Genomic DNA, 25534 nt, shown 5'->3' on the forward strand with positions numbered 1-25534 from the left:
GTTAGTAGAGTGGTTAGGCTCACTCCATAATAACCCTGCCCAAACCAACACTTACAATTGATATATTTTATTTTACCTACCATTATGAGTTTCATAATCTTTTGAATATGTGCACAGTGTAAATTAGGGATTTTGCATTCATTTGAAAAAGGCTAATTTGTAATGCCTCATGTAAATCAACTCTTTATCAAAAAGTCTCAGGGAGCATGCGTATAATTTGTTTTCATGTCCTTCTCAGATGCATCTGTAGGTTGGAAGCTTCCACAGTACAGACCAGAAGAAGCAGGTCTCTGCCTGGCATACGGAAACAAGATTTAAGAAATCATTCAGTGATGCCTAGATTTGCTGCTTTGAAATGGAAATCGGTTGCAAAACAAACATGTTGGTTTTATATGGGTTCTGATAGTCTTGCTAGTGCTGCTACAGGAGGCAGGAATGAAGTGAAAGATATTAAAATAACTAAACCACCAAATCCTCTTTTTTTCCTTTCAGCCTAGCTGTATGTAGTCAATGTTCAAAGAGCTGTTGCTTCTGTTGGAAACTTCTCAGAATAACACAGAGTCTGTAATTCTATTAAACAAATGTTTGAAATGTTCACATCACAGGTGCAGTAGGATCTACATACATAGATCTGGGAGTGAGTAGCCTGCAAATCCAGCTTGGCTGGTGGCTCCCCAAGCTCCTGTGCCTTCAGGAGGCCCCGAACTTGGTGTGCAAGTGCTGGCAGTCCTGGGCCTCTGTGTGTGGCTGAAAACCAGCAGGAAATGGAGGTCCTAGATTGGGGATTTAAGATGCTTAATGTCCTGGAAATAGTGTCTCTGTGGGAGCATGTATGAATTAATCAGTGCTATTACATTGTTTGCGGGGTTTTTTTTTTTTCCTTCTCCTTGTTTTCCTCCAAGTTTTTAGAACCTAATTTTATTAATTGTAATTTTAGTTATTTTAGTGTGTCTCTTCCTCCTTGAAGCAGCAGCAGGTGTGCTGTACCTGCTGTTGCTGGGGACAGAGTTCAGGTGACAATGCTGCTAATGAAGAGCAGGTCTTGAACCAGCCAGAGCAGCAGCCCTTTCTCATACATACAGTACAAATAATGAGAAGTTTCCTCTTCTGATTCAGGATTACTTCTCATGCATTAAAAATTTCAAAAGAAGAGGGGGGTGGTGACTGTGTGTGGTCTGAGGAAAGAGATTTACCAGTTTAATACTGAAAGATGTGCCATAACTGCTGAATCATCCTCTTGGGGATCCTTTGAACTTTAATGTGGCTGGAAAGAAGTGAACATACTGTTTGTGTGCAGTATAGCAAAAAAGTGGTGTCTTTCTCTAAGGGCATGGTATTTAATGTGAAATTTGTTATTTGCATTTAAAAATTTATTCAGAAGTTTGTAAATAAGCAGCTCGGGTTAATTGTTGGAATTAGCATGTGCAAAATGCATGGTGTTTCCCAGAGGGAATGCTGGATGAGCTCTTTGAAGTTTATTCCTTGTGCAGCTCCCTAATTTTTTTCGGATGACCTGAAAGGCTGCCAGCATCTCTGCTGATTCAGAACAAGCTGATAGTGTTCTCTGCAGAGCTGTCTGTGTCTTTGGGGGCTGGCCTGAATGAATTAACACAATGTTTACGGGGGAAAAGTCTGGGAAACCACGGCAGAGTCAGTTTTAGAGAGTCTCTCTTTTCATGTAAAATCAAGCAAACCAAAATAGAAGCATATTTCATATACGTGTAATTAGGCAATTTCAGCGGGGTGTGTGGTGAGCGCTGTGCTCTGGAAGCTCATGCCTGGGTGGAGATCAGGAGCTTGTGTTTCTGTGTGTTTTCTAGGAATTCATGCATCAGCTCAAGCTGCTGACACAAGTGGTGTGGTGGTGTGCACTTCTTACAGCTCTTGGAATTGGTATTACAGGAATCACTGTTCCTGTGTCAATGTCTCATTTAATTTGGAAAAACCCTTGACTTGAACACTATATATTCTGTAAGATAATGGAGAATATGCACAAGGTTGTTGTAAACAGTTGCATGCAATATGGAACATCAAATTCTCTTTTATTCTTGATTCTTTTCCTTTACTTTTCTGGGATGAGGTGATTGTTTTGCTGTATTGTGGTCTACTTCCTGCCTTAAAAACCTAGGGATGAGTTGCAGCCAAGAGCAGAGGAGAATTTCTGTGGCTTTGCTTGGACCTGGTGTAATGCTGGAGGAAACCCTGGGCTCCCTGCTGTCAGTAGAGTTTGCAGGACTTGGTTAAAGTTAATTCCTGTAGTAATTTCACCAGTAATTTCATCCGCTCTTCCCCGAGGGCATCTTGCCCTTTTTCTTAGTGTTTCCAACCCCTCAGCCTTTTGGTTTCAGCTGATGTGCTGTAGCTCCGTATATTTGGAATAGTGTTTATATTCTGGCTCTCCAGGTGTGTTGCTATAATCGAGGGTAGCTTTTATCCTTTTGTTAACCAAGGAAACAAGTTCAGAAGCATGTAATTGTGTCACATTGCAATTTATAAAAGAGAAGTTATCAGATTAGGATTTACAGGATGGTTTTTCAAAACGTATTTCTTTCCACTTTATTTCTGCTTTATTAAAAATCTGATAACGATACTTCTGCGGGAAGTTTGAGCACAGAAATAAAGTCAGTGAAATGCAAGAGCTGACGAAGCAGGAGCAGCCTGTGTAGAGAAGCCATGCTGGCTCCCAGGAAGAGTGGTGTTCTGGCCACTGGCTCTGCCCCGGCTAGTGGTGATCCGTGATGATGGAAGCCCATTGGCAGACTGCTGCAGACTGTCGGATTTTTTTCTTAAAATCTTTGCCTAAGAGTATGAGGAGAAGGAATTCAATCCAGGCCACATGTGTGTGTGTGAATAATGATCCTCAGCAAGACAATGTTGGGGAATAAATCTGTTTTTTATGAACAAGCACCTGTTGCTCCTCATGGAAGCGATAATCCTGGAGCAGCTGCTGATCAGGACCAGTGGTATCAGCTCTTGGCCCTGCTTTAGCACAGTGTGTTTCAGCCCCCTGTGTGGACTCACTGATCTGCTTTATGATAAACACAGGCAGCCCTTGGATCACGAGGGTTGCCAAATGGAAAGTCACAGAAGGCTCCTTGTTGCAGCTCCACATAAGTTCCTTTGCCCACTTGAGGAGGCATCACTGCAGGGCTCAGTCACCTCCATGCTGCCCTAGGCACTGCCTGCTCCTGTCCTTCCAGCTTCCCTGGAGCACAGAAACACCCACAGTGTTTTAAAGGGAAGAAATGGGTATGTTTCTGTTTCTTAAACTTCATTTTTGGAATGTCACATCATAGAAAATTGCTGGATTGTGGTTGTGCTGCTTCTCTTGTGTGCTGAACTGGCACTGACAGGGAGACAGGACTTCAGGAGGTTCTGATGTAACAGGAGCTCGGAAGCCTGGTGGCACAGATGAGCCCTTAAAAACTTATTTTTAGACTGGGAATACTGAAGACTGACAATGTAGTCCTTTGGGATCAGTCTTTTCCCATCTTTCTCTGTAATGCCAGCTCAGTGGCTGTTTTGTGTGCAGAATGTTTGCATAAAATGAGGGGAGAAAACCAAACTCACAACATTTTAAGCTCTTGTAAAATCTAATAGAGGCACAGAGTTGTTTCTCTGTAATTACAGGGAGCTTGCTTCTGAAACAAGTCATGTTTTTTCATGTACCTTTCTTTCTTCCTCTTAAAGCACCTGCAGATGACTTTGCAAAGATGCAATTGCCCTTGCAAGGGCTGTGCAACATTTTGGTAATGTCATTTATGTAAACATGCATTAGAAATTACCATTTTTTAATCTATGTTCATCACAGTGCTTTTTGGAAGCTGGGAGGAGGACAAGAGGAACAGCAGTTGCCTGTTAGATGGCTGCAGCCTAAAGCACACAACTAGCTCTGGAGATGACCAGACATTTATTCATCCTTCAACTTCTTCCTGTTTAAAATACAAAAGACAATTTTTAAAAAGTCTTTGTTCTGGCTTTTGCTGTTCAAGTATCATTTGTCAAGCTCAAGCAAGCGTGGTAAATCCATTGGCAGAGGCTTATCTGGGCCTGCAGTGCAGCACCAGCAGCACACTGAGCCCTGGGCCTGGGCCAGGTGCTTGGCCAACCCAGATAGGTTGATAAATGTTGATAACCCAGTGGACAGTGAGGCAACTTCCTGCATTTGTCAAGGTATCAAATATGTTTTTGGCAAAAATCCTGATTACAGTATTTTTAGGTGTGCAATACACGCTAGCAGTTGTATTAATTTTCTTTCCTCATCACTGCAGGTTTTCCATTATTCCTTCTTTCACAACTGATGAACTTCAGGGTTTCCATGACTGAGGATATAACTTCGTTAATTTTTCAAAACATTTATCACAGTATCGTTAGCCCCAGTGACTGAGACAATACACTTTGGAATGTGCACAGATGGATAACTGTAAGCAATGGGTTTATATCAGCAGAAAATAAAATCAGATTGCTAGCTGAGGCACTGGAGTGCCCCTTGCACAGAGCACAGCCTGTCAGGAGCCATCTCTGTGTCCTGTGCTGCCCAGTGTAGGAACACCTGCCCTTGACAGGACATCTCTGGCTGCACACAGCAAGGCAAGTTGGTGGATGCATCTCCTGAGCCTTAGAAGTGATAGCAAGATGAGGCCACATTTCACAGAGCTTTTTTTAGGTCCTTGTGGCTGTTTGCCTGCAGAGGATAAGCGTTTGTCAGTCAGCACTGCTGCCATGAAGCTCAGTGATGTTGTTCTGCTGGCTGCAATAGCAGCAGATCGAGCCCCCTCATGTTTGTAACAGCTGAAGCTCCGTTTTCCACCTCACTTCCCACTCTGGCAGCATCTGGTGAGCATCTGCACACTCTGTGTTGAAGCCACAACAATGAGACTTCTGTTCCATGGAGTATTTTGGGAGAGGAGGAGGCTGTGTGAAAGTTATCTGGGGGGGGTAGCAGCTCATCCTGCCATGTTTCCCATCAGCCGTGGGTTGGTGCTGCTGATGCAGTGATGTGTTGCCTGGTAAGGAAAATTGAGCAACTTTGTCACAACAGAAATTAAACCTTTGAAAAAGAAATAATTCTCTGGAGCTGTTTGTGGCCTCCTTAATGGGTGGGAGCTGGGATTTGGGCAAAGTACAGAATAGGGCTGATGAAGTGAAACTTTCCCTGACTTTCATCTCTCGTATCTTACAATTCAACTATGGCTTTTGCATTCAGTTATTTCATTTGGTCTCCTGCTGCAGCCAGGTTTGGAGACACAAGCTGATTGAATTATTTACTAGTAATAGGTCTGAAGCACTCACATATAAATTTACAGGAATATTAAAACAGTGAAATGCTGTTCCAGGTGGGAAATAACATTTGAGTAGACAATTCATAATAACATGAGCTCCTAAAACTTTCTCAGATTGAGGGACAGAAGGCAGTTTGTAAAAACAAACTCGAAATGTCAAGTTTATTGCTTTTGTTGTTAATATTTATATATTATTGATAATAACTTATACTATAACTGTGCTATGCAACCAAGTTACTGTTTTCCAGTTAAGCAAAAGGGTTTAGTGTCTGATCAAAAAGCACAGTGCAAAAGAAACCATTAAAAGTCTGTGCTTATGTTTGCTCTCAGCCTCTTCCTTAATAACAGAAGTGGCTCAAAGCTGTTTAGGTGGGCAAGCTGGGGGTGCTTTTTGTTGTTGGTTTTGCCCAGATCTTTCGGTAGAAAAGCCTTAGGATTGAGAGTGGGGATTCCTGTTTCTGGATTGCCAGAGGGCCTTTCTGCTGGTCACACTGCTGTCCCTGTGTCCTCATACTTAACACGGGAGTGGGCACAGTCTGTGCCCACCCAGCCTCTTCGTAGTCTAGTGTTTCAGTCACAGATTGCTTTTTTAGTACACATCAAAATTTACTCTAATCCAGCTTTTAAGCAGTCACTAAGATTCCTACAGATTAATGTTTTTAACAAAGTCAGAACTGACAAATACTGGTTTTACACTGAAGGCTGAGCAAGTTTTACCAGAAGTTAAGAAAGCATGACCAGTGATAAACCTGCTTAATGCGTTCATTCCCTATTTACTGAATGTTATTAGCTGTTGTGTTTTTAAAAGGGGAGGGACTGGGCAGCCTGGATGAAGACTGTTTTGTTTGGTGCTGGGCTTGCACCCTGCCAGCATGTGGGAGCCGGGAGAGGAAAGGAGTTACAGTTCCTTCCTCGAAAGCAGCTCTGTCTGCTCAGCCACGGGGGTGGGAGGCAGCCGGACATGAGCCCAGAGGTGACCTCGAGCTCAGCAGGACTCGAGTGGCTGCCAGAAGGAGCAGGAAGCTGATGCACGGCCAAGGTCTGTGTCTCTGAGGCAATGGAAGAAACAGCTTCTCTGTGGAGGTGTTGGGGGAATTTGTTCCAACACGGAAAATGGCCGAGTGGATTAGCAAAAGGCAAGCCAGACGACAGGACCTCACTGCCAAACCATGGCAGGAAGTTTCTTTACAAACCCTAACTTGAGTAGTTTTACCCATGGGAGGCGAACTTCATTATTTAACATTTTCTTGTTCTAGTTTGTTCTGATGAAATGAGGCTTTGAAAATGGGTGTTTCTGGCATGCTTACTTTAGGGCAAAGGTTTTGAGAAATTTTTCCCCAAATATTTGCAGACCTGCACATCCTTTCCTGTGGATCTCCAAATATTAAGGGGCAAGTAAATTTCTTGAACTAGAGTGCAATTTGAAAAATAACCCTTTCATGTTACCAACCTTCTTGTTTCATATTTAAGCTCTCTTTATTTCTGTGAATAGAATAACAAGCCAAAGGGAATGTATTTGCTCTAAATATTTGAGATCTGCAGAACTGGTGTATGTGATGATGAAGCAGTTGGATTCAAATATTACACAAGATACAGCAAGGAAGGTGTTTGAGGTGACACTTGCTAAGGAGTTTAAAGCAGAGCTTTGTCATGGGATTTAATGTCTGTATGCTCTGGAAAGGAGGGTGGGATTTCAGAAGGGAAAGTAGGCTGCATGGAGCAGTGGAAAGGTCTGTGGTGGTGCTGTAATGTAGTAGTAATTCATCAGTCTGGCAACCTGCAAAGGGATCGTGTGGGGAAAAAAAGCTCTTGGCTGAAATGATGTTTGACAGATAAGTGCTTTTACCATACATCTACAGAATAATAGAAAAATTTTACTGGAAAACTCCTTACTTTTATAGTCTTAGTTAAACTTTGAGTGTGGGAGATCTGTCTGGAGCAGCCAAGCATGTTGCTCTTTTCTGTCCCCATCTCTGGGTTGGGCAAGGCTGGGGGAACTCTCTCTGGCTTGCCCTGCCTGCAGAGGAGCTGTCAACAGCAAAGAAAGGGATATTGTGGGGGAAAGTACAGCTAAATCTTCTGTAAACAGTGAAACTACCAATGCCTCTGTCTTTGTCCCAAGGTTCTGGAAGTTGCAGCTGGGTGGGGCAGTGGGAGCTGGGGTTGGTGCCTGTGTTGGGGTGGCTGTGCTGGCAAGGGACAGTGTGCAGGGCTGGGGGCAGCTTGGAGCACCCAGGCAGCCTTTGGAGCCAGGGAAGAGGGAAGCTCTTAGGCATAGAAAGATAAATAAGCAAAGAGGTTTGAAGCATTAAATATTTCCCTCACAGTAAGGGATTGGGCTCACAGTTTTTGCTTGTAAAGGAATCAAAAACCCTACTTGGAGCTGATTTGCAGAGCACAGTGAGCACCATGATTGACTTACAAAGCAATGAAAAACTGAAGCCTCTTCACTGGCAGCAGCATCCCCAGCACGGTGTTTCTCATGGCTGTGGGGAGGGCAGGAGGTGGCAGGTGATGCCCTGTGGCAGCTCCAGTGTGTGGTTGGAGGGACAGTGGAGTTGAGAACCAGCTTCTTTGCAATGCTCTTCATGCTGGGCACAGCTCAACAAGCAATTGTATTTCTGTATTTCTGCCTCGAGAGCTTTGCTGTCACACACCCACCGCAGGCCAGCCAGAATGGACCAGGATGAGCCTAAGGCTGCACAGAAAAGGAGATGCAGACAGTGGAGGAGGGGCATGCATAGCCAAAGCAGAAAATGGGGGAAGGAGGGAAGAATCAATAGTTCATCAGATTTATAGAGTAGAAGGAGAAAAGGGATCGATAGTTCATCTGCTCTGGAGACTCTGCTTGTGAGATGTGGGTGGTTAAGACAAGGACGTCATGCACCAGCTCATATCAACATATGGCAAAGAATGAAGGAGAAGTAGGAATCAAGGACAGCCAAGTTGTAAAGCCTGGCTTAAGGGAGAGCACCCCCTTAAAGACAGCTTGTTGACAAGTGTGAAATAATTCTTTGAGGTTCTTCAGCCTTCCTTCACCAGCACTCTCTGTGGCATGAACAGCATTGCTCAAAATTCTGCAGTTTTCAATTAGGATTTCAGTGAATGTGAGGTTTGTCTGCACAATTTAGCGTTGTGGTTTTAATAGTTTACAGCCCAAGTAAAAAGTAAATACTGTATTGTAACAGACAGATTTCAGACATGGGTGTGAAATTTTCTACAAAATGAGCTCACTTATTTAACACATATGGACTAGAAGTAATGCAGTCATGCAGTTTCCATGATTATACTGTAGAGAAATAATAGCTACTGTACTGAGAGGGTGTATTTTTAGAAAGAAGGTTGCAAACATGCAATGTTAGCTTGGACTGGCACTTCATAGAGGATGTAAATAGTTTAGGTGTAAAGGGCTGCTTTTAGTACAAAGCAGCTATTTTCTGTGGGTTTATTAATTTCAAGGATTGTGTATTGGTCAGCATTAAGTGCTGATGGTCTCATTAGAGCCCACGAAAGCTCTCTCTGTGTAAGAGCCACATGCACTGACATCCTCTAGTAACACAAGAATTCTTTCTTGCCTTTAGGAATATCAGTTGGCTTAAATATTCCTTCATGTTTCCTTGCTGTGCCTGGGGGACAACAGTCAAGTTCTGCTGTGAGCTCTGCAACAGAAGCTCCTGCAGTGCCTGTGAGAACCAGAAGCAATCCCTTTGCCTACGTGTGGCTCTGTGGGAGATGGAGCAGTTAACAATCTTTTGCTCTCAGATAAAATAATGCAGCTCCCCTTTTTAATGGCTACAAATCATGGGAGCTTCAGATTTCGAGTTCCCTGTAGCCCTCTTAGCTGAGTGTAGTCCTGTCCTCCATGCATGAATAATGGATGACCTCACTGGCTTTAGTAAGATACAGTTAATTCTCTTGGCCTTTAAGGGCTTTTTCTCTCCCTGTTACTACTTAGCTGCCATCCTGTTGGAAAAGAATGAATTAACCACAAGACTACAAATGCTGGTGAATTCAGGAGGCAATAACATTATATGGATAAAGCAGCTCCAGAGTTCAAATTCTTCAGCAGAGATTTGTCTCTCGAGACTTACTAAACATCTCTCTTGTGCTGTGGACACAATTGGTCTGCCGATATTCAGCTAATTTTGCGTGTAAAGCTTTATTAGACGCAGTGAAAGCCCGTGGGTGTTGCTGTGTGGGCAGGGTGGGCAGGGCAGAGCAGGGAGCTGCACACCTCGGGCAGGATCTGCAGCTGGTCCCACCTGTTCTCCTGGCCTTGCCAGTGAGTGTGGCACTGAGGTGCTGGCAGGGTGCCCTTTGCTGTCCTTTTTCCACGTTTGATACCATTTCTGAAGGTCAGACAACCGTTGGAACACAGATGCCCCCTTCTAGGGAAGAGAAACCTGCCTTTCTGGATTTGTTTATCCAGATGGAATATCCTTTTGAAAATCTTCAATCTCTTTTTCTCCTATTTACCCAGCATGGCTGCAGGGAGAATTTTGGCGTGGTCTGTTCATTTTAGTGACATGTTCTCTCCATGTTGAGTAGGTAAGGCAAAACTTGAGAATGGTAGGGATTGACAGAGCACCTGCTAAAACAGACTGCTCTTTATAATCTGTAATTCAAATGTTTATTTTAAAAGGAAATACTTTGGTTGGCAGGCTGAGGAGTGTGTGATGATAGCTGAGTAAGCCTCAGCCTATCTGGGTAGCAGGAGGTAGAGCCAGGTCGTGACATGTTGTGCTTTTTCTCAAGGCACAATTTCTCATCTGGTTAACTTGATGTGCTGACCCCTGTGAAGAATAACTGAACCCTAACAAAATGATTTTGAATTCATGACAAGCTGTAGCTGGACTGGCAAATCAGGAACATTTAAAGTCTTTTGTAGTATCTAGTGACATTTATATACAGTCCTAAATGGTTGGCAGTAGGTGAGATTTTTTGGCATAACATGCTAACAGCTCAGTGCTGGGTCTTACTTTTTATTCATTCTACAGTGAGAAAGGGAGGTGATTTACATTGTTTCACAGTACAGGAGAAAAATTTTAGGAAAACAGGTGATGGTAAAAGTAATTTAGGCTGACAAAATTGTGTTATTTTCTATGCTTAACTGGTATTTTCCTATAAAAGAGAAGTGTTATTGTAAGATAAGATTATTTTAAATCCACAGATGCTGCATGTTATAAGCAGTATTTATCTGATTTAAATTTTTGCAAGTTCAAACAATTGTTTAATTGGTGCATAAATTACTTACATGTCTCATTCTCCCTGACAGTGTTTCACTGAATTTTGTAAAGGCTAATTGCTGTCATCCCCAGTAGAGTTGCTCTTTTACATCAGCAATTATTCACAACTTACTAGGTGCCTGCAGCTACAAATCAGTCATTTAAGCAACTCTGGAAAGTGTTTTATAATTTATTTTTCACATTAAACAGCCCATCTGGTAATGGCAGAAGCTAATAGCTCTAACCATATTATCAGCCTGAAATCCAGCCATTTCAGAAGTGTCGTACTTCCCAGTTCCCTCCGCCAGTGACAGGACTCAGAGTGTGCACATGTGCCACTCTGTGTGCAGAGAGGACAGCAGCTTTTCCTCTTTTTTGTCTGCCTGAAAGACTTCTAGGAGGACAGAAGTGATAATTGGAGCTCTGATGTGAAGACAGGTAATATGTACAAAATCTAAACTAAAGGCCACAGCTTTGTTCAACTGACCAGGCAATCTCTGAAAGGATTTAAAAGTTCCGGGAAAACAGTTTATATCTTGAGTCCCACCTTGTTTGAGCTATCCCTCTGTCCGGAACAGGGCAGTGACAAGCTTTAACTTGGGAACTAGTCACTCATGCATCAGTTTAAGAGTCAGTGGAGGTGACTTCCAGGAGCAGGAGTCAGGTTTGGCCAGCAAGAAGAGCCACCTGTCCCTCAGCCCTGTGTCACCTGCCCCTGTGCCTGTGCTCTGGCCAGAGGTGCCTGGGAGCTGCCAACCAGCACAAGCACCACGTGGAGCCTGCTTGAAAGGCATATTTTGCATTGGTCCATGGTAATAGAGGGTATATTTTATAGCAGGAGTCAATTTCAAAAATAAAAATAAAAAAATAATGAAAAAGGTGTGTGTTGTTGGGTTCCTCAGCCATCTATCCAAAACCAGTTTATTTTAAATGGCCTTTGAACGGAAGCCAACTAGAAGTTTATTGCAAAAATGCAAAGTAACTTTCCTGTAGGTCCTGTAGGAAACAATATTTCTCTTTTAGCTGTATATTTGGTGTTTCATTTTCCAATGCCTGTTGGAGTAATAAGAGGATAGAAAATAAAAATTTTTACTTATCCCTTTTCCAATTTACCCAGTCTATTTCTAGATGTTTGGACTGACCTTTTGCTACTTTAATACTTGTTACAAGGGAAAGGAACTCAGACTGCTCTAAGATAAGACTCAATCAGCTAATTAATTAGTGTATATTGCATTATTTAGAGCAGCAACATAGTAAACTCAATGAGCCTTTTGTTTTATTTTTTCAAGGCTTTTGTTCATCTGCCTGAAGGTTTTGTTGTTCTGGGCTGAACGGTTTTAGCATCTTTCCCCCCCACACCCCCATTCCTATTCTGCACGTACCACATGATAAAACTCCCATACTCTGGCTCAGGAGGTTATTCCACTGCTCATTTCTGGTATTCATCTTGGTTCACTTTTGTTTCCAAAGTTGTAGGATTTCCTGAGCAGTTGTTCTTCATGCTGAGAGCTGCCACATTTGATTTTTGTGTGCCACATCATCTCCTCATTACAGCTTTCATTTTAACAAGTGCTGTGGTGTGAGTTCTTTTAATCTCCCCTCCTGAGCTAAATTTAGTCAATTTTAAATCAGGCTTAAATGTTGCATTATTGCATACAAGTGTTGGAACATTAGAATTATACTAATGTAATGCAGTCATGTACCATATACTACAATTTAATGGTTCTGCACCAGGAAACTGGATTAGGGATTTCATTTTACACCAAATTTGAGAAGCCGAAGGCTGGTTTTTTTCTTGCAGTGAACTGGAAGGAGCGGGAGATATGGCTGAGCTTTGCCTTGGACTCACTCTCCATAATTCACTGCTGAGAGACACTTTGTGTGTCCATCCCCCTGACATGTTTTGCTGCCCAGTCTCAGAACAAGCCATCTGTTACGCTCTCGTTATATTTCACAGTCACTTTTATTCAAATATGCTGAAAGCTGCTTAAGAAAGAGATTTTTTTTCGGACTCTTAAGTGTGACTGCGTGGAATGAGTGATGTGTAGCTTCGTTCTGCAAGAGTGAATGGTTTAATAATGGAATTAGGCTGAGCACATCCAAACCCAGAGCGCTCCAATGTCATTCCTGCCCACGTGAACAGCCACTGTGAGTCTTTCCAGCTTGTCATGATAAACCAGGCTAAGACAACAGTATTCATCCTCTGAAAAATGAATTTGACAGCCACTTTTGGTAAATTAGCACTGGGAGTTTTGTCAGCAGTGCCCAGGCTGGCTCTTGGTGCTGGGAAGTGAGTAACCTCATCTCTTGGCTTATTTGCAGGAACTGTTGGTGCTTAGGTGAGCCTTTCTGAGAAGAATGCTCCAAAGGCAGTCTTGTTTGGTTGTTTTCTTTTAAAGCTTGATTTGGTGATTTTGCTTCAAAGGCAGGGATGCTGACAGAGTGCTGGAGCTGTTGGTAAATAATGCAGGCCATGGGTTGCCACTGGGTTGTGGAGCACTGTCTCCATATTATACCCTTTATGAGCAGTAATGAGTTAAGGGAAGGTGAAACTTCATATATAAATATAATATATATATATGTGTATATATATGTATATATGTATATGGTCCCTTTTTTAACCTTTAAGGAAAGGTGAAACTGCAGAGTAACCTGCAGTGAGCGAAGCTGTGGGGCCTTACAGTTCCTGGCTTTCCTTGCCTGCCCTGCAGCAGGACAGGCAGGGCACGTGTGCTGCTGGGGGAGGAGGGGATTGGGGTGTTCCTGGGGTTCCCACCATTCCCAAAGCCCTTGTTCCCTCCCTCCTTGCAGGACAAGGTGGTTTCACAGTTTGCTCATTGCAGGTCTGTCCCGTCTGTCCCAGTAAGGTGGGGTGTGTGAGCCAAGTGGATGGCCCAGGCTAAGTGTAATAAACACTGTAGCTCCTCAAGAGGTGACCAGATGTTACAGTTCATTTATCCAGCTTAGATATTGTAGCATCTCTTCTGGATTCTTGAAAATTGAAGTATTTAGGTCTCTATCACTCATTTTTATTGGTAACAAGAATGAAACAAGCATGTGATTTAATACGTGAATTGTCTCCCTCCCTGTTCCTCCCAAGTGGCACAGCTGGTTTGTTTTCAGAACTCCCCTCTCTGGTATTGTTTTTAACTGAGCAAACTTAATTTCATGGAGGAGGCAGGTGCTCGTTCTGTTAATATCTTTATAATTTTCTTCACTGTGTGAAAACTGCTATAATGGAAGCCAGCCTGGCAGAAAGGTCACCTCCTTTTAATGACTTGGTTTTTTTCTTTTCTTTCTCAGTAATAGGAACAGGAGAACCTTTGGAAATTGGTCTTTAACATATGTGCTCTGGGAAGGAAATGTTTTCCCCAGTGAGAAAGGCAGACCATGAGGATGTGTTGTGAAATATTGCTGACAAGATAGAGGTCCACTAAATGGACCTCTCCTGGTGATAAATTACAACGGTGAAGAGATGGTCAGGTGACAGCAGGAGATTGTGGCAGGAGCCACTCGCAGCTCCTGCTTGGCACAGGCAGCTCAGGCATCCCTCAGCACAGAGCCCATGGCTTTCCTGTGCCAAGCAGGAGCCACTGCTTTGAACTGGAGTGGCTTCTTGGATGTAAGTGCTGGGTGACAGATCCACCAGGCTCCTTGTGTGGTTCTGTGAGGGTGTTTGCTTCTGGACCAGGCTGTGGACCTGGCTGAGGTCATTGCAGTAGGATGTACTTTGTGGTCTTTTATTGAAATAGGCAAATTTCTCAACTCTTCAGGCCTGCATTATGCACAGACAGGATTTCCCAGGGTTGCCTGCCAGTTTTTGCCATGTCTCATGTTCAGCACATTCCAAGCAAACACTGCAAGACAAACACTGCACCTGGCACAGCCCCTTGGGCTGTATCTTTGCTGCTTCAGACAGGACACAGACAGGAGCCTCTGCATCTAAATGTTCTCTTACAAGACGCTTTTAAGGCACAGCAAAATGGTGTAACTCTCCTCCAAGAAGCCCCCCAGGGATGTGTCAGGTCTCAGTGCAGCCCAGCTGTGTTAGCTGGGACATGGCTCAGTGCTGCAGTGCAGCTCCACGAATCCAGCTCCTCTCCCTACGTGCAGCAGAGCTCACTGATTGCGAGAACCCAAGTGGTGTGGCCAACCTTGTGTAGGAAATGTGGCAGAGTCCTCTGTGACTGCCACACTCACACATGTGCTGTGGTTTGGTGTTCTCAAAGCCTCCAGACTCCCAGAAAAACACTGGTGGTTCTTACAGTGTTGACTTAAAGATTTTTGTAGAGTTTTGAAGGTTCTGGGTAACCAACCCTGATGTGTATTTACACCAGATGTCCATGATCTTAAAGTGATGCAAGATGATAATTTCTTTCTCTGATGTTTTATTAGTTAAATGCATCATTTTAAGTTGATGACACTGTATTTTTTTTCTTACTACATATGTGAGCGGCAACTTCTCAGTGCTCTTTCATTATACATCTAAACACCAAAGTTACATAACTCAAAATTTGCTGACAAACAAGTAAAGTATCACTGGACCTGAGTGAACATAGCTCACTCTCTCCCATGCCTTTCATGTTGTTTTCCTAGTTAATTTCTTTCACTGCTGACGGGAAATAAAAGTGTGCATCAGATGATTAAATCATCCTTTAGTGGTAAAGAAAACTAGTGCACCAGTTTGATGCCAGGTGAAAGCATTTACCTTCAGTTTGCTGGAGTGTCTACTGGCTTAAGAACTCGGCTCTGTCATAATGCTCAGCTTCAGTGAAAACTTCCATTAGTAATGCACAATCTTAGTTGTACTTTATTTATTCCTTTCCACACATCATTTTATAAATACTTTGAGAGCATTTTTTGCCTTATTTGTAGCCTACAGTGGTCTTGCTGGAATAAAAGATTCGATGAGGAGATTGGCCTGTGAGTGTACATTCCTTTATTAACAGAATTGGTGTGTAGGAGAAGCTCTTGCAGGGAAAAATGTACCTGCTGTCATGTACCAGAGCTGCAGCACTTGGAAAGGTGCTGCCTGTTGCCTGGCCACAAGTCAGATGCTCTTACCCGACTTAAAAAAATACTTTGCAGTTATTTAACAAACCATTTTGGAGCTCATAAAAGTGAACTGTTCTTTGCAGAGTGTTTTGATGCCTTCCCCAAAGCTTTCTTGAACTCTTGCAATATTTGTTCCGTTTCAGATGGAGCAGGTTTCCATAATAAGGGCAGGTTTAACTTCCTCTCTCTATGGCTGTTAATCCATGTAACATATAATTAATGTAGAAAAAGCAATATATAATTTGTTTATGCAGATGGACCACACTATTTTATTTTAAAGAGTCTAGTAAAACTTGATGGTTTACCACTTAGAAACATTCTTAAGCATTCAGAGTCCCTGGTATTTCCCCAGAGTGATTTATAATACAGCAAGAAATGGAAAGCTTAAAAAAAGGGAGGAGGGTTTGGATGGGAACACTTAAAATTTCTTGGCAGATGTTTACTGCTAGGGAAGCTTAGGGTTTTTTCTCTTTCCTTCTGGGAGTGAGAGACTTCAAGGAGGAAATGGCAGATCTGGGTTCCTGAGAGTGTTTTCTGAAGGCATGCTGAGGGAGCATCTCATTTACATGGCAGACCACATCCCTGGGAAAGTGGAGCCTGGGCTCCTCACCTGGGCTTTGGGCAAGGAGCCCCAGCTGTCTGAGCAGCGTGGCTGCCACTGCTGCCTGCCTGGGGCTCCCTGCACTGCCCACAGCTCATCGGGGAGCACTAGCAAACAGCCTTTTTCTCCTTGGAGAGAGTAGAGTCACAGAGGTGCAACTAGAAATTTAAATTATTGTTTCTGAAACCCAGGGGTTGCATAAGATTTAAACTGTTCTGGCAGTGCGTGAGCAGTGCTATTTTGCTGTTATCAGATGCACTTCAGAGTTGTGAAGTGATGTTTGAAATTCTCACAAATGGTAAATGCAGGGCATCGTGATATTTATTACATTAAAACCAAAACCCATCAAACAAATGAATTTCCAGCATTATGCATTGTTTATTACACTTGGGAGAATAAGCATTATTTAAATTTCAGATAACAGTTAATAGTTTTACGTTCTTCTGAGCAGAGCTTCCCAAAAACCTGGCTGGCAGTAGGCAGAGCTTCTCTGAGGCTCTGCAGGGTAAAGATCATACCCCTGTTAGAGCTGCAGAGCACAGCTTGCACAGAGCAGTCCTCAGAAGAGCTGGAGGCTTCAGAGAGCTGCTGATTTGCTTACTTTTTGCTTTCTTTGTCGTTCTTTCAACTCCCCTGCTTTGTGGGCTCTAGATTACTTTGTGCATGAAAATATAATTAGTTTAAATGTCAATGCTAAAGTTTTAGTAAGGGGTTGGAGGTTTATTATGGACATGTTCCATCTGTATGGCAATGGGTTTAGCTGTACATCAGCAGTGTATTTGCTGTAATACTTGTATGTCTAGTGCACCATGCTGCCCAGGAGGTGTGTTTTGGGAAAACAGGAAAGACAAAGCATGGCAGGTGTCATCGTGGCTACCTGTCAGCCAAAAATAACTTTGGTGTTGCCCTCTCCATGTGGTGATGTTTGCCTTCATTTTCTCTGCAGTTCAGCTCTGGCTTGGATAGGCAGTGGAAAAGAAATGCCAAACTCCAGAACTGTGACTCTGAAATGTGTTTTCAGGAAGGAAACAGGCAGTAGCTATTTAGAACAGCACTGAAATGCCAATGTCTATAGGGAGCCATCTCTGACCTGAGGGGTCACCAGGCATTGGGAATTTAGGGAAGACAGAAATTCATGTAAGCTTGCTCTGAAGTCCTTTTTCTCTAAATATTTTGTTAGTACTGATAAATCCCCTACTACTCCTCTCCCTTCCCCCTCTGGTGCATTTGTCCTAAGGAGAACCACAAGTCCTGGGCATGGTTGGAATTCTGGTGGGGAGTGGCACAGTTTACTCTAGGAGCTCAGGGAGGAACTGAATCCATGCTGCCAAGAGCGTGGCAACGAGCTGAATCTATCATCAAAACTGGGTAAAGCCCATAAGGAAAAATGTACCTTAAATTAATTGAGCTTTGCATACTTGGAAGCAAGGATTCAGTCATGCTGTGATTACTGAGCAGTGGAAAAGGAAGAGACGAGTCTGGAACAGGCAAAATTTGAGACCTTTCCTGTCAGTGGTAATTGCTAAATCTGTATGGACCATCCCAGGCATGAATTTGATGAAATTACAAGTATCATGCCCAACTGACTTCTAAAATAATATGGGATGCTTCTGAGAGAAGTGGATGAAATGTTCTTTATTGGGTATGTGTTCTCAGGGTGCTGGGAGGTTACAGACCCAATGTGCCCAGTCCCAGTCCACACTGGAGATCTCTTCAGAAGGGCTGTGGTCTCCTGGCACTGCACGGGGAATGTTGCTCTTCCATGAGACCCTCAAGCAGTGATACAAGTTGCTCTCTCTGAAGTTTGCTTGTGCCCAGGCAGAGAAGTTCTTGTTCAAAGCTGAAGGGGAGAGAGGTCTGGGAGTTTGGAAGAATTGTCATCTGGCTTTGTTGTTTTGAAGGGAGAATGTCCTGGAAGGTCAGTTTTAGTTGGTGTTACCTACCAAGGAAGGCACAGTGATGAATAATATACAGTCCTGCTTTTTTCTTTGGAAGATATATCAATAAAAGGAAAAAAAATAAAAACATTGCTCTTTTTACTAATCTGGAAAGTTACCTTACAGACAGTGAAAAGTATATTTCAATTGGGTACCAGGATCCCAAATATACAAAGCCCAGAATTCTGGTTTTATGTCAATAAATAAAAATTGCACTACATATTATAAAAATATTTTGTTCAGAATATGAAACCCATGACATCAACATTCAAATATGTCATCATAGCAGAGATGATGAAAGCAATGCACTGAACAGAAACACAGCTAAAGGAAAGCCTTTTTTATTTTACTTCGTGCATTGACATTTTTCCACTGATCTTGGTGTGGTGCTGGCCAAGTTGCTTTTTTTCTTTGTCAATTGGTAATATTTTCCTCAATCTCCTGATCTCTCAGCCTTCCCAGGAAAGGGGTCAGCAGGAGGAAGCATGCTCTGCCTCCCTGGGAATGTCTGCAGTGGAAAGCAGGAGGGACAGGCAGTGGAGAGCTCCAGAGCTCCCCTCCATCACTGCTGCACAGAGCTGCATTTTGAGTTCCTGGGGAGTGTCTGGGTGGTCACAGACCTTCTCTCCTCATCACCTCTTGTAAGATGCTTGGAAGGATAAAGTCAGCCCAGTTCTCTTTGCTTTGGTGCCCCTTTAGTTTTTGCTTCTGTCTCTCAGCTCTGAAGGAAAGCATCTTCCCTGATGTGTTAATCTTTCCTATTGAAGAAATTTTTCTGATTTTTGAAAAGACAAGGAGATGTAAAACAAGTCCCAGCACTTTGGGAAGTGAGATGCATCCTGTTTCTTCCCCTTAATGCTGGACTACAGTCTGCTTTGGGGTTGTGGGTTTGATTCTCTGTGGTTGATTAAGATGTAACACAAGCACGAGGTCCTGCTCTCTCCTGCTGGGGTAAATGCATATCCAAAGTAAACAGGGAACTAATGCCATGGGTTTAGAGGATGGGTTAAATGGAATGCTCCCCAGGAATTCTGCTCTGGGTGGTTGTTCCCACCCCTATGAAGGATGGTTTTGGAAAGCTCTGTGTAGCTTTTTGCTCAGTCATTGTCTGCATGATTAACTTAATTAGTTAAGAAATATCCGAGGCATCAGAACGGCCTGGGCATGTTCTTACGCCCGAGGGGTCAGTGTTTATCTCAGAACTGTGAGTACTGGGAAAAAAATCCAATTAATCTTACAGGCAGATTGACTTGGCAATCAGGAATGACTTGGCAACAGGGCTAAAGTGAAATATATATGGATGGGGGACCCCATTTAGCAGTATTTACCCTGGCAAAGATCCCTTTGGCTTTGCTGACAGTGCTGGTGGAGTCAAAAAGGCTGAGTCGCCTGGGACTGGAAGGAATTCGGTGGGAAGCATTCTTTTGTGCTCTGTGTAATTCTGAATGTGCTTTTAATATTTTGGGGGGGTTGTATTTTGCATTAAGTACCAAGTTAAAGAATTCAGGTTTATAATGTAGCGTTTCATCTGTTGCACCAATGTCACCTAGATTAATACAAGCAAAATATTCTGAGCCACAAGTAGAAGGGCTTTTTCTTTTTAAAACCCAGTTCACTGAGTGACACTGTGTGAGAATAGGAGATTAGAGGATAGGGAAGAAGATAACTGATAAAAGAGAAAAATAAGACATGTTTAAATGGTTTAATAGGTCAGAAGATTTGAGCGGAGGTTTACAGAGAGAGAGAAATAAAAATAATACGTATTTATATCTGTCACAGAAACATAAAATGGGATTGAAATTTGTCTCTTACTTTTTGGTTTTGTAATCACATTAATAAAACACTAAAAATTAGTGGTCAAAATATGAGTCTGGTAGTAAAGGAGTCTGTCCAGAATCTATTATGGATAATTAGAATCAAATTGATAGTCCGCTAACTGAAAAAAACTAAAACAGGAATTCCCACTATTATTCCCATTGAAGAAATTACTGTGTATGTTTGAAATTCATATTCCAAACTGTAAATAAAATGTCAAAAACCCAAAAAATTACCAAAAAAGCCATCCCTGTTTTAGGGGCTGGAAATGGCCTCATTGTGTTCAGTAAGCTGTGCTGTCTGCTTGGCACTGTAATGAACCAAGTAATTTATTGGGGTACCTCAGGATGGCATAAACTCACTCACTGTAGAAAACTGTAACCTGCATATTTACCAATGCCCAGGTAAGAAAATTGACCCTACTGGAGCTAAAACCACGTTGAAAACAGTTTATGTTTTGTATTAAGAAATTATTATGCATCTGCCCAGGTTGTAGAATTCTAGAAGTGTTTTTTTCTGTGATATTAATCACACATATGCATGTAATAGTGAGCTGAGTGCCTCAAGCTCCTGCCTGAATCTCTTCAGGAATCTGAAAACACAAACACAGAAACAGTGATAAGGTTTTTGGTACATATTCAGTTTCTTCTATCCTAGTTTTTTATTGGCTATCAGCTGTATTGGTGGGTGAATGGGGCTCCCTTTCCTACAGAAATCAGGCATGCAAGTACATGAAAGAGGTGGGTGAATTGCTCGGCTCTGCTTTGTTGTTCCCAGATGCCTTTTTTAATTGCCAGCCTCACAGATTGACTTTGGGACCTGAAATTCTAGATAAATCTTTGTTCATAATAGCTTTTCTGCCAGGCCAAATGATGCTTTCATTTACACCTGTGCAAGTGCTGCCAGCTGGCAGCTGGGGCAGAGCGAGCTGGAGCAGGCTGTTTATGGCCAAGGCGTGTTTGATAATGAATCAGTGCAAAGCAATAAACCCAGACCCTCTGTGGCATTCTGTAGCTCCTTCCAGAGCACAGCCACACCACTCAGTGCTTCAGCTGCTCCTGGCTTCCTGCTCTGCTTGTCTGACACAGTTGGCTCCTGTGCAGATGGTGGTCATAAAACCACTGTGGGGACAGAAGGACCAAGGTAAGCTGGGAGATGTGTGAGGAGAGGGCTGGGGTTAAAGTCCCCCTGGTCACTTCTTGCTGCCCTTCCCTTTGTGTCTGAATTCACTGGAACAGCAGGGGAGCCCCACTGGGAGAAGAGTCATGGTGTGGAGTTTGAGAGGTCAACAGGAGCTGTGTTAGCTGGATCTGGTGGGCTGCAGAGGACGGGGAAAAGTCGTGAGTGGTATTATGCTGCAGGCCTTGTTTTCAAAATCTATTAAGCAGTGTTGTGAGGAACAGGCTGTTGGCTGGCTGGCTAGAAAATGGCAGCAGGTTCATCACAACTCCCCCTTTCAGCTGTTCTGGACAGAGAAGACAGCTCAGAGGGGGCTCCTGCTATCCATGTATCCAGCAGGATCAAGTACAGGAAAGTTTTACTCAGTGAAGAAATTCAGTGTGAGCAGAACTCGAGCTAGGTATCAGATTCTGGGAATCCTGTGTGAAATTCCAGGGGGTGTTTCTGTGAGTTTTAATGTTTGTACTCGTGTTGTATCACCCTACCCCAACATGCCCAGGGACAAGAAAAGTCACTTCAGTGGGCAAACCACTCCCTAGCCCACCTAAACTGCTCCCTATCCCACCTGCCCTCTCACCTCCCCCATCCTGTCAGTGGGTTTGTGCTGGTGCTTCAGAGGTTTAGGGGGTGATAACACATCTCATACAGTGGCTGAAAAATGCACAGTATGGAAATCCTCTTTCCACACTCGTATTTCTCACAAAATAGGTTTGTAAGATGACATGGCAGGAGTGCCGATTGTAGGTGGGCACTGGGGTGTGACGTTTCAGAGAGAACTTTGCCAGCGTTGAGGGATGGTAACAGGAGGAGCTTGTGATTGAGAAGAGCTAAGCAGTGATGAGAGGTGGCAGCCCTGTGTGCTCCACCTGTGCTGTGAGAGTGCATTTGTGTTCAAACTGAATGCTTTAGAAATGTGTTCAAAGAGCATCAGCTGTGCTTGCTTGCCAGGAACAATGATGAATCCTCAATTCAGTGTGAAAAGAATTCAGATCATCTCCAGTACCCATTGTCTGCTGGTGAAGATTATGGTACTTAAGAAAAAACTCACTTTCAAGAAGTCCAGATTATCAGTGGTACTAAACTAATGGGATCAAATTCATTACATGATCTTAATTGCAACTTCATGGCTCCAGATTTATTCCAGTGTAATTCTGTTAATATCAGAACTAGAACAACAAAGTGATGAGTCAGGCCTATTGTTTGTGAATCTCCACTAGAGATCATTAGCTTGTATACAACTGCATTAAAATTTAAATGACATGCTGCTGTCATTTTTTCGCTTGGTTTGAGAAAATGTGCATATATTGGAGCCTCTGGGTAATTTAAATTGAAGCAGTTGAGGAAATGTCGTGTAACGATGATATGAGGAATGTAGTCAAATATTAACTGTCTTAAACAGCTCAGCACAATTTGTATTAATGTAAGTAGGAGAGTCATCAATTCCATTACCCTGTCAATACGGTGAAACTTTGAAGAAAGCTGCAATGTGGTGCAAAAGATGCTTTGAATAAATTTAATTGCTAGCTAGGATAGATAACTTTAGTATAACACCAAACAGCCATACAGAAAACTATTGTGAGAGGTTCCAGCTGAGAGTGGGAGTTGTAAGCAGTGGAAGTCTCAAATGAGGGTTTGTTATTTCGGTATGGTAGTGTGGAGAAATTCTGGTGAGGCTCCAGCATGCTGGGCACAGTACATGAGAAGATAGCAGGGAGTACTTTACTGTCCCACACAATGAATGTGTCACACAATGCAAGAGGTAAAAAAGAGACCAGCGGGAGAAGGGCAGAAGGGGCAGTCAGGCAGCCAGGGACCCACTGGGTTCACATCATTTTGGTTCTTTGCATGCTTCTCATTCATTCTCTTCCCTTTTCCCTCTCCCTTTGTCATCCTTGATTAGCTAACCCAAAATAAAAAAAATGTGTTTAAGAACAGCTGTGAAAATGTACAGGTTTGAATTTTGGAATGTTTTAATCAGTGTGATTAGGTTCCCCACCAAGAAATCTCATCTGCTGTCATACTATTAAGGCAGAAATAGGAGGAGGTTCACCAAAAATATCTTTGACTTCCTGCCTCCCTTTCCTGAGCAATAAGGACTTGTTCACAGCCATAAATGTGGTTATAGGTGTGTATCTATGCATGCTATTTTATATGCCCTTTTATGAAGCACATCTCATAAAGAGATAAAATGCAAGGAATAGTTTCAGTGTGTTTCAGTCAGGATTTTGCTCGCAGTGTGCTGGTGCCTGTTGCAATAGTTGTCTGCAGTGGTTCGTCCTTGAATCTTGAACTTTCCTTCAACTTTTTCTGTTATTACTTTGTCTATAAATCTGTCCATAACCCCTGAACAACATTGTCTTTGAATTTCAGTGCATCTTCTCAGTGAAATTTTCATCCAAGCTTTAATCTTCTCTCACCTTGATATATTTCAACTTCCCTCTTTATGGGCTGGCACACAAGCTGAATTTAATGGTGATAAATGTGTTTCTGAGATTAAAAGCTATAAAGTATACATTACAGATTAATCTAAGCCAAATCTTCATTCCCAACGTGGTAAACTTGGGTGAGTTGGAGCAGGGTGGAGCCAAGGAGCCTGTGGTTGTAGCTTAGGCACATCTCTGATGTCAAGCACATGGGTTTTTTGTTGGTTTTAAAGACCATGTATTAATTTTTTGTGTCTTTGCTACTACAGAACATTTAAATCATCAGTGAAGCAGCTGTCCCAATTTACCTTCACACTGTGTTCAAGAGCAAAGCTTGAGATGTGGAAGTATCTGAGGGGAGGAGAACAACAAACAAATCAAGGCAGAAAAGAAATCTTTCCAGCCCATCCTCCTTATTTGCATTTTCCTGATGCACACAGGGACTGAAATCATATGTCTCCTTCCTCTTTTGGAAGGGAAGTTGACACTGTTTTTGCTTATGCTCTTTGTCAGCAGGCAAATTTATCAAGATATGGCAAAACCAGTTTATTACACAGCTTTGCTCCATTTTAAACAAAGCCTCTTGTTTGCTGTTAAAATTAGTTATTATCTGACTCTGTTTTGCAGTTTTGGCTTCATATAGAGAAGTACAATTTAGTAATCTAAATTGTTGAAATAGCGTATTAAAATGTTTTAAAATGTGAGTCATACCCGTGGTTTTGGTGGTGGTGATGGAAATTGAATTATTATGATGCATACATACATTTAAATTAGCAGTTGTAATACAGAAAATGAAGATTTTCAAGTGAATTTCCACCGTGAAGTGTGCTTGTAGATGTGGCCTGGGCCAGACTTTGTACTGTGCCTGTTCTTCATATTAAATGTGGTGGATCAGGGTCCTTTTTGGGTGGATGGTAAACCTATCTGGAGGGAAAGAACTACAGAGACCCCACGGAGCCTCTCAGAGGAGGCTTGCTGCAGGTATAGATGTGTGTATCTATAAATATAGCCTTCCTACACATGTACACTGACAAATTACTTTTCTGAAATGCTCCTGTAACCAATATGATTTAAAAAATGTTTAGGCCTATGCTTAAGTGTACTAAATTGAAATCTTTAGGAGTAAATTTGAAGCCTGTGTTGAATTAATTGAATTTAGGCTCTGGTGCTCGTGAGTCAGGACCAGAGTTGTCTGAGCCTTGTGTCCTCGCAGGAGATGACAAACTCTGAACTGCAGAAAAGCCAATGCATGGAGGTGTGTATTTGTGCTCAAAGGATGGATTCTTTATGGAACCCATAACAAGAGGCCACTGGCTTTAGGGCTTGGTTTTGGTTTGTTTTCATTCTGTTCTGCTTTTCACCCATTTTCCTCTCAAGAAAGCACAGCTGGAGAGCATTAACTGAAAACAAATGATGTTGCAGAATATCTGCTTGTTCACTGCTGCTTTTTCAGCTTAATTCTGCTAAATGCTGCTCGATTGGAAGTTTTGAACTGCCCTTAACTGCATTTAACACTTAAAAGCCAAAGGGATCTGTAAACCAATCCTCCCTGCCCAGCCCAAGGCATGCAGAGGAGGGGGAGGGAGGGTTACCCCTGAGTCCTTCCCTCCGTCCAAGCTTTCTTGCCTTCCTTTCTCCCTTTAACATATTAAATTTCAAGTGCAGAATTTTTGCGGGATGCGGCTGAGCTCAAATACAGGGCGGTGTTGGTGTTGTTTTTGTATTTCACCTTCCCCTCCGTGCCTGCTGAAAGCAAGGTGCTGGTGTGGACAGCACAAGGCTTTATTTGTGCTGGCAGACAGCTGCTGGAGACAGTGGCTCCTTATCAGCCGTGCATGATAGCACAGCATCTCCCCATCTGCCACCCGGGACGCTCTGCAAACGCGAGTGTGAAAGCTCCCAGCTGCCGGCAAGGCGGGGGGATGGATGGAGAAATGTGGGACTTAGGGAAACATGGCAATGCTCTCCTTAAAACCACGCTGTGCCCTTCAGAACTGCAGAATTCTTGAGAGAGGTG

General features: G+C 42.8%; 1 protein-coding gene across 4 annotated transcripts in view; it reads left to right on the forward strand.

The window, feature by feature from the left end:
- SPSB4 (splA/ryanodine receptor domain and SOCS box containing 4) overlaps window positions 1–25534 on the forward strand; it is a 152864-nt gene that overhangs the window by 120232 nt on the left and 7098 nt on the right. The window contains exon 5 of one of the 4 annotated variants that reach the window (XM_085069682.1): window positions 13811–14091. The exons of the other annotated variants lie outside the window; for them this stretch is intronic. Coding sequence (XP_084925808.1) covers window positions 13811–13848 — 38 coding nt within the window. The 3' untranslated portion in view covers window positions 13849–14091. Of the gene's footprint in view, window positions 1–13810; window positions 14092–25534 lie in introns of those variants that run through there. 4 annotated transcript variants of the gene reach the window in all.

The sequence above is a fragment of the Lichenostomus cassidix genome, chromosome 9 (assembly GCF_008360975.1).
Source record: "Lichenostomus cassidix isolate B80296 chromosome 9, HeHo_3.0, whole genome shotgun sequence".
In the NCBI taxonomy this organism is placed as follows: Eukaryota; Metazoa; Chordata; class Aves; order Passeriformes; family Meliphagidae; genus Lichenostomus; species Lichenostomus cassidix.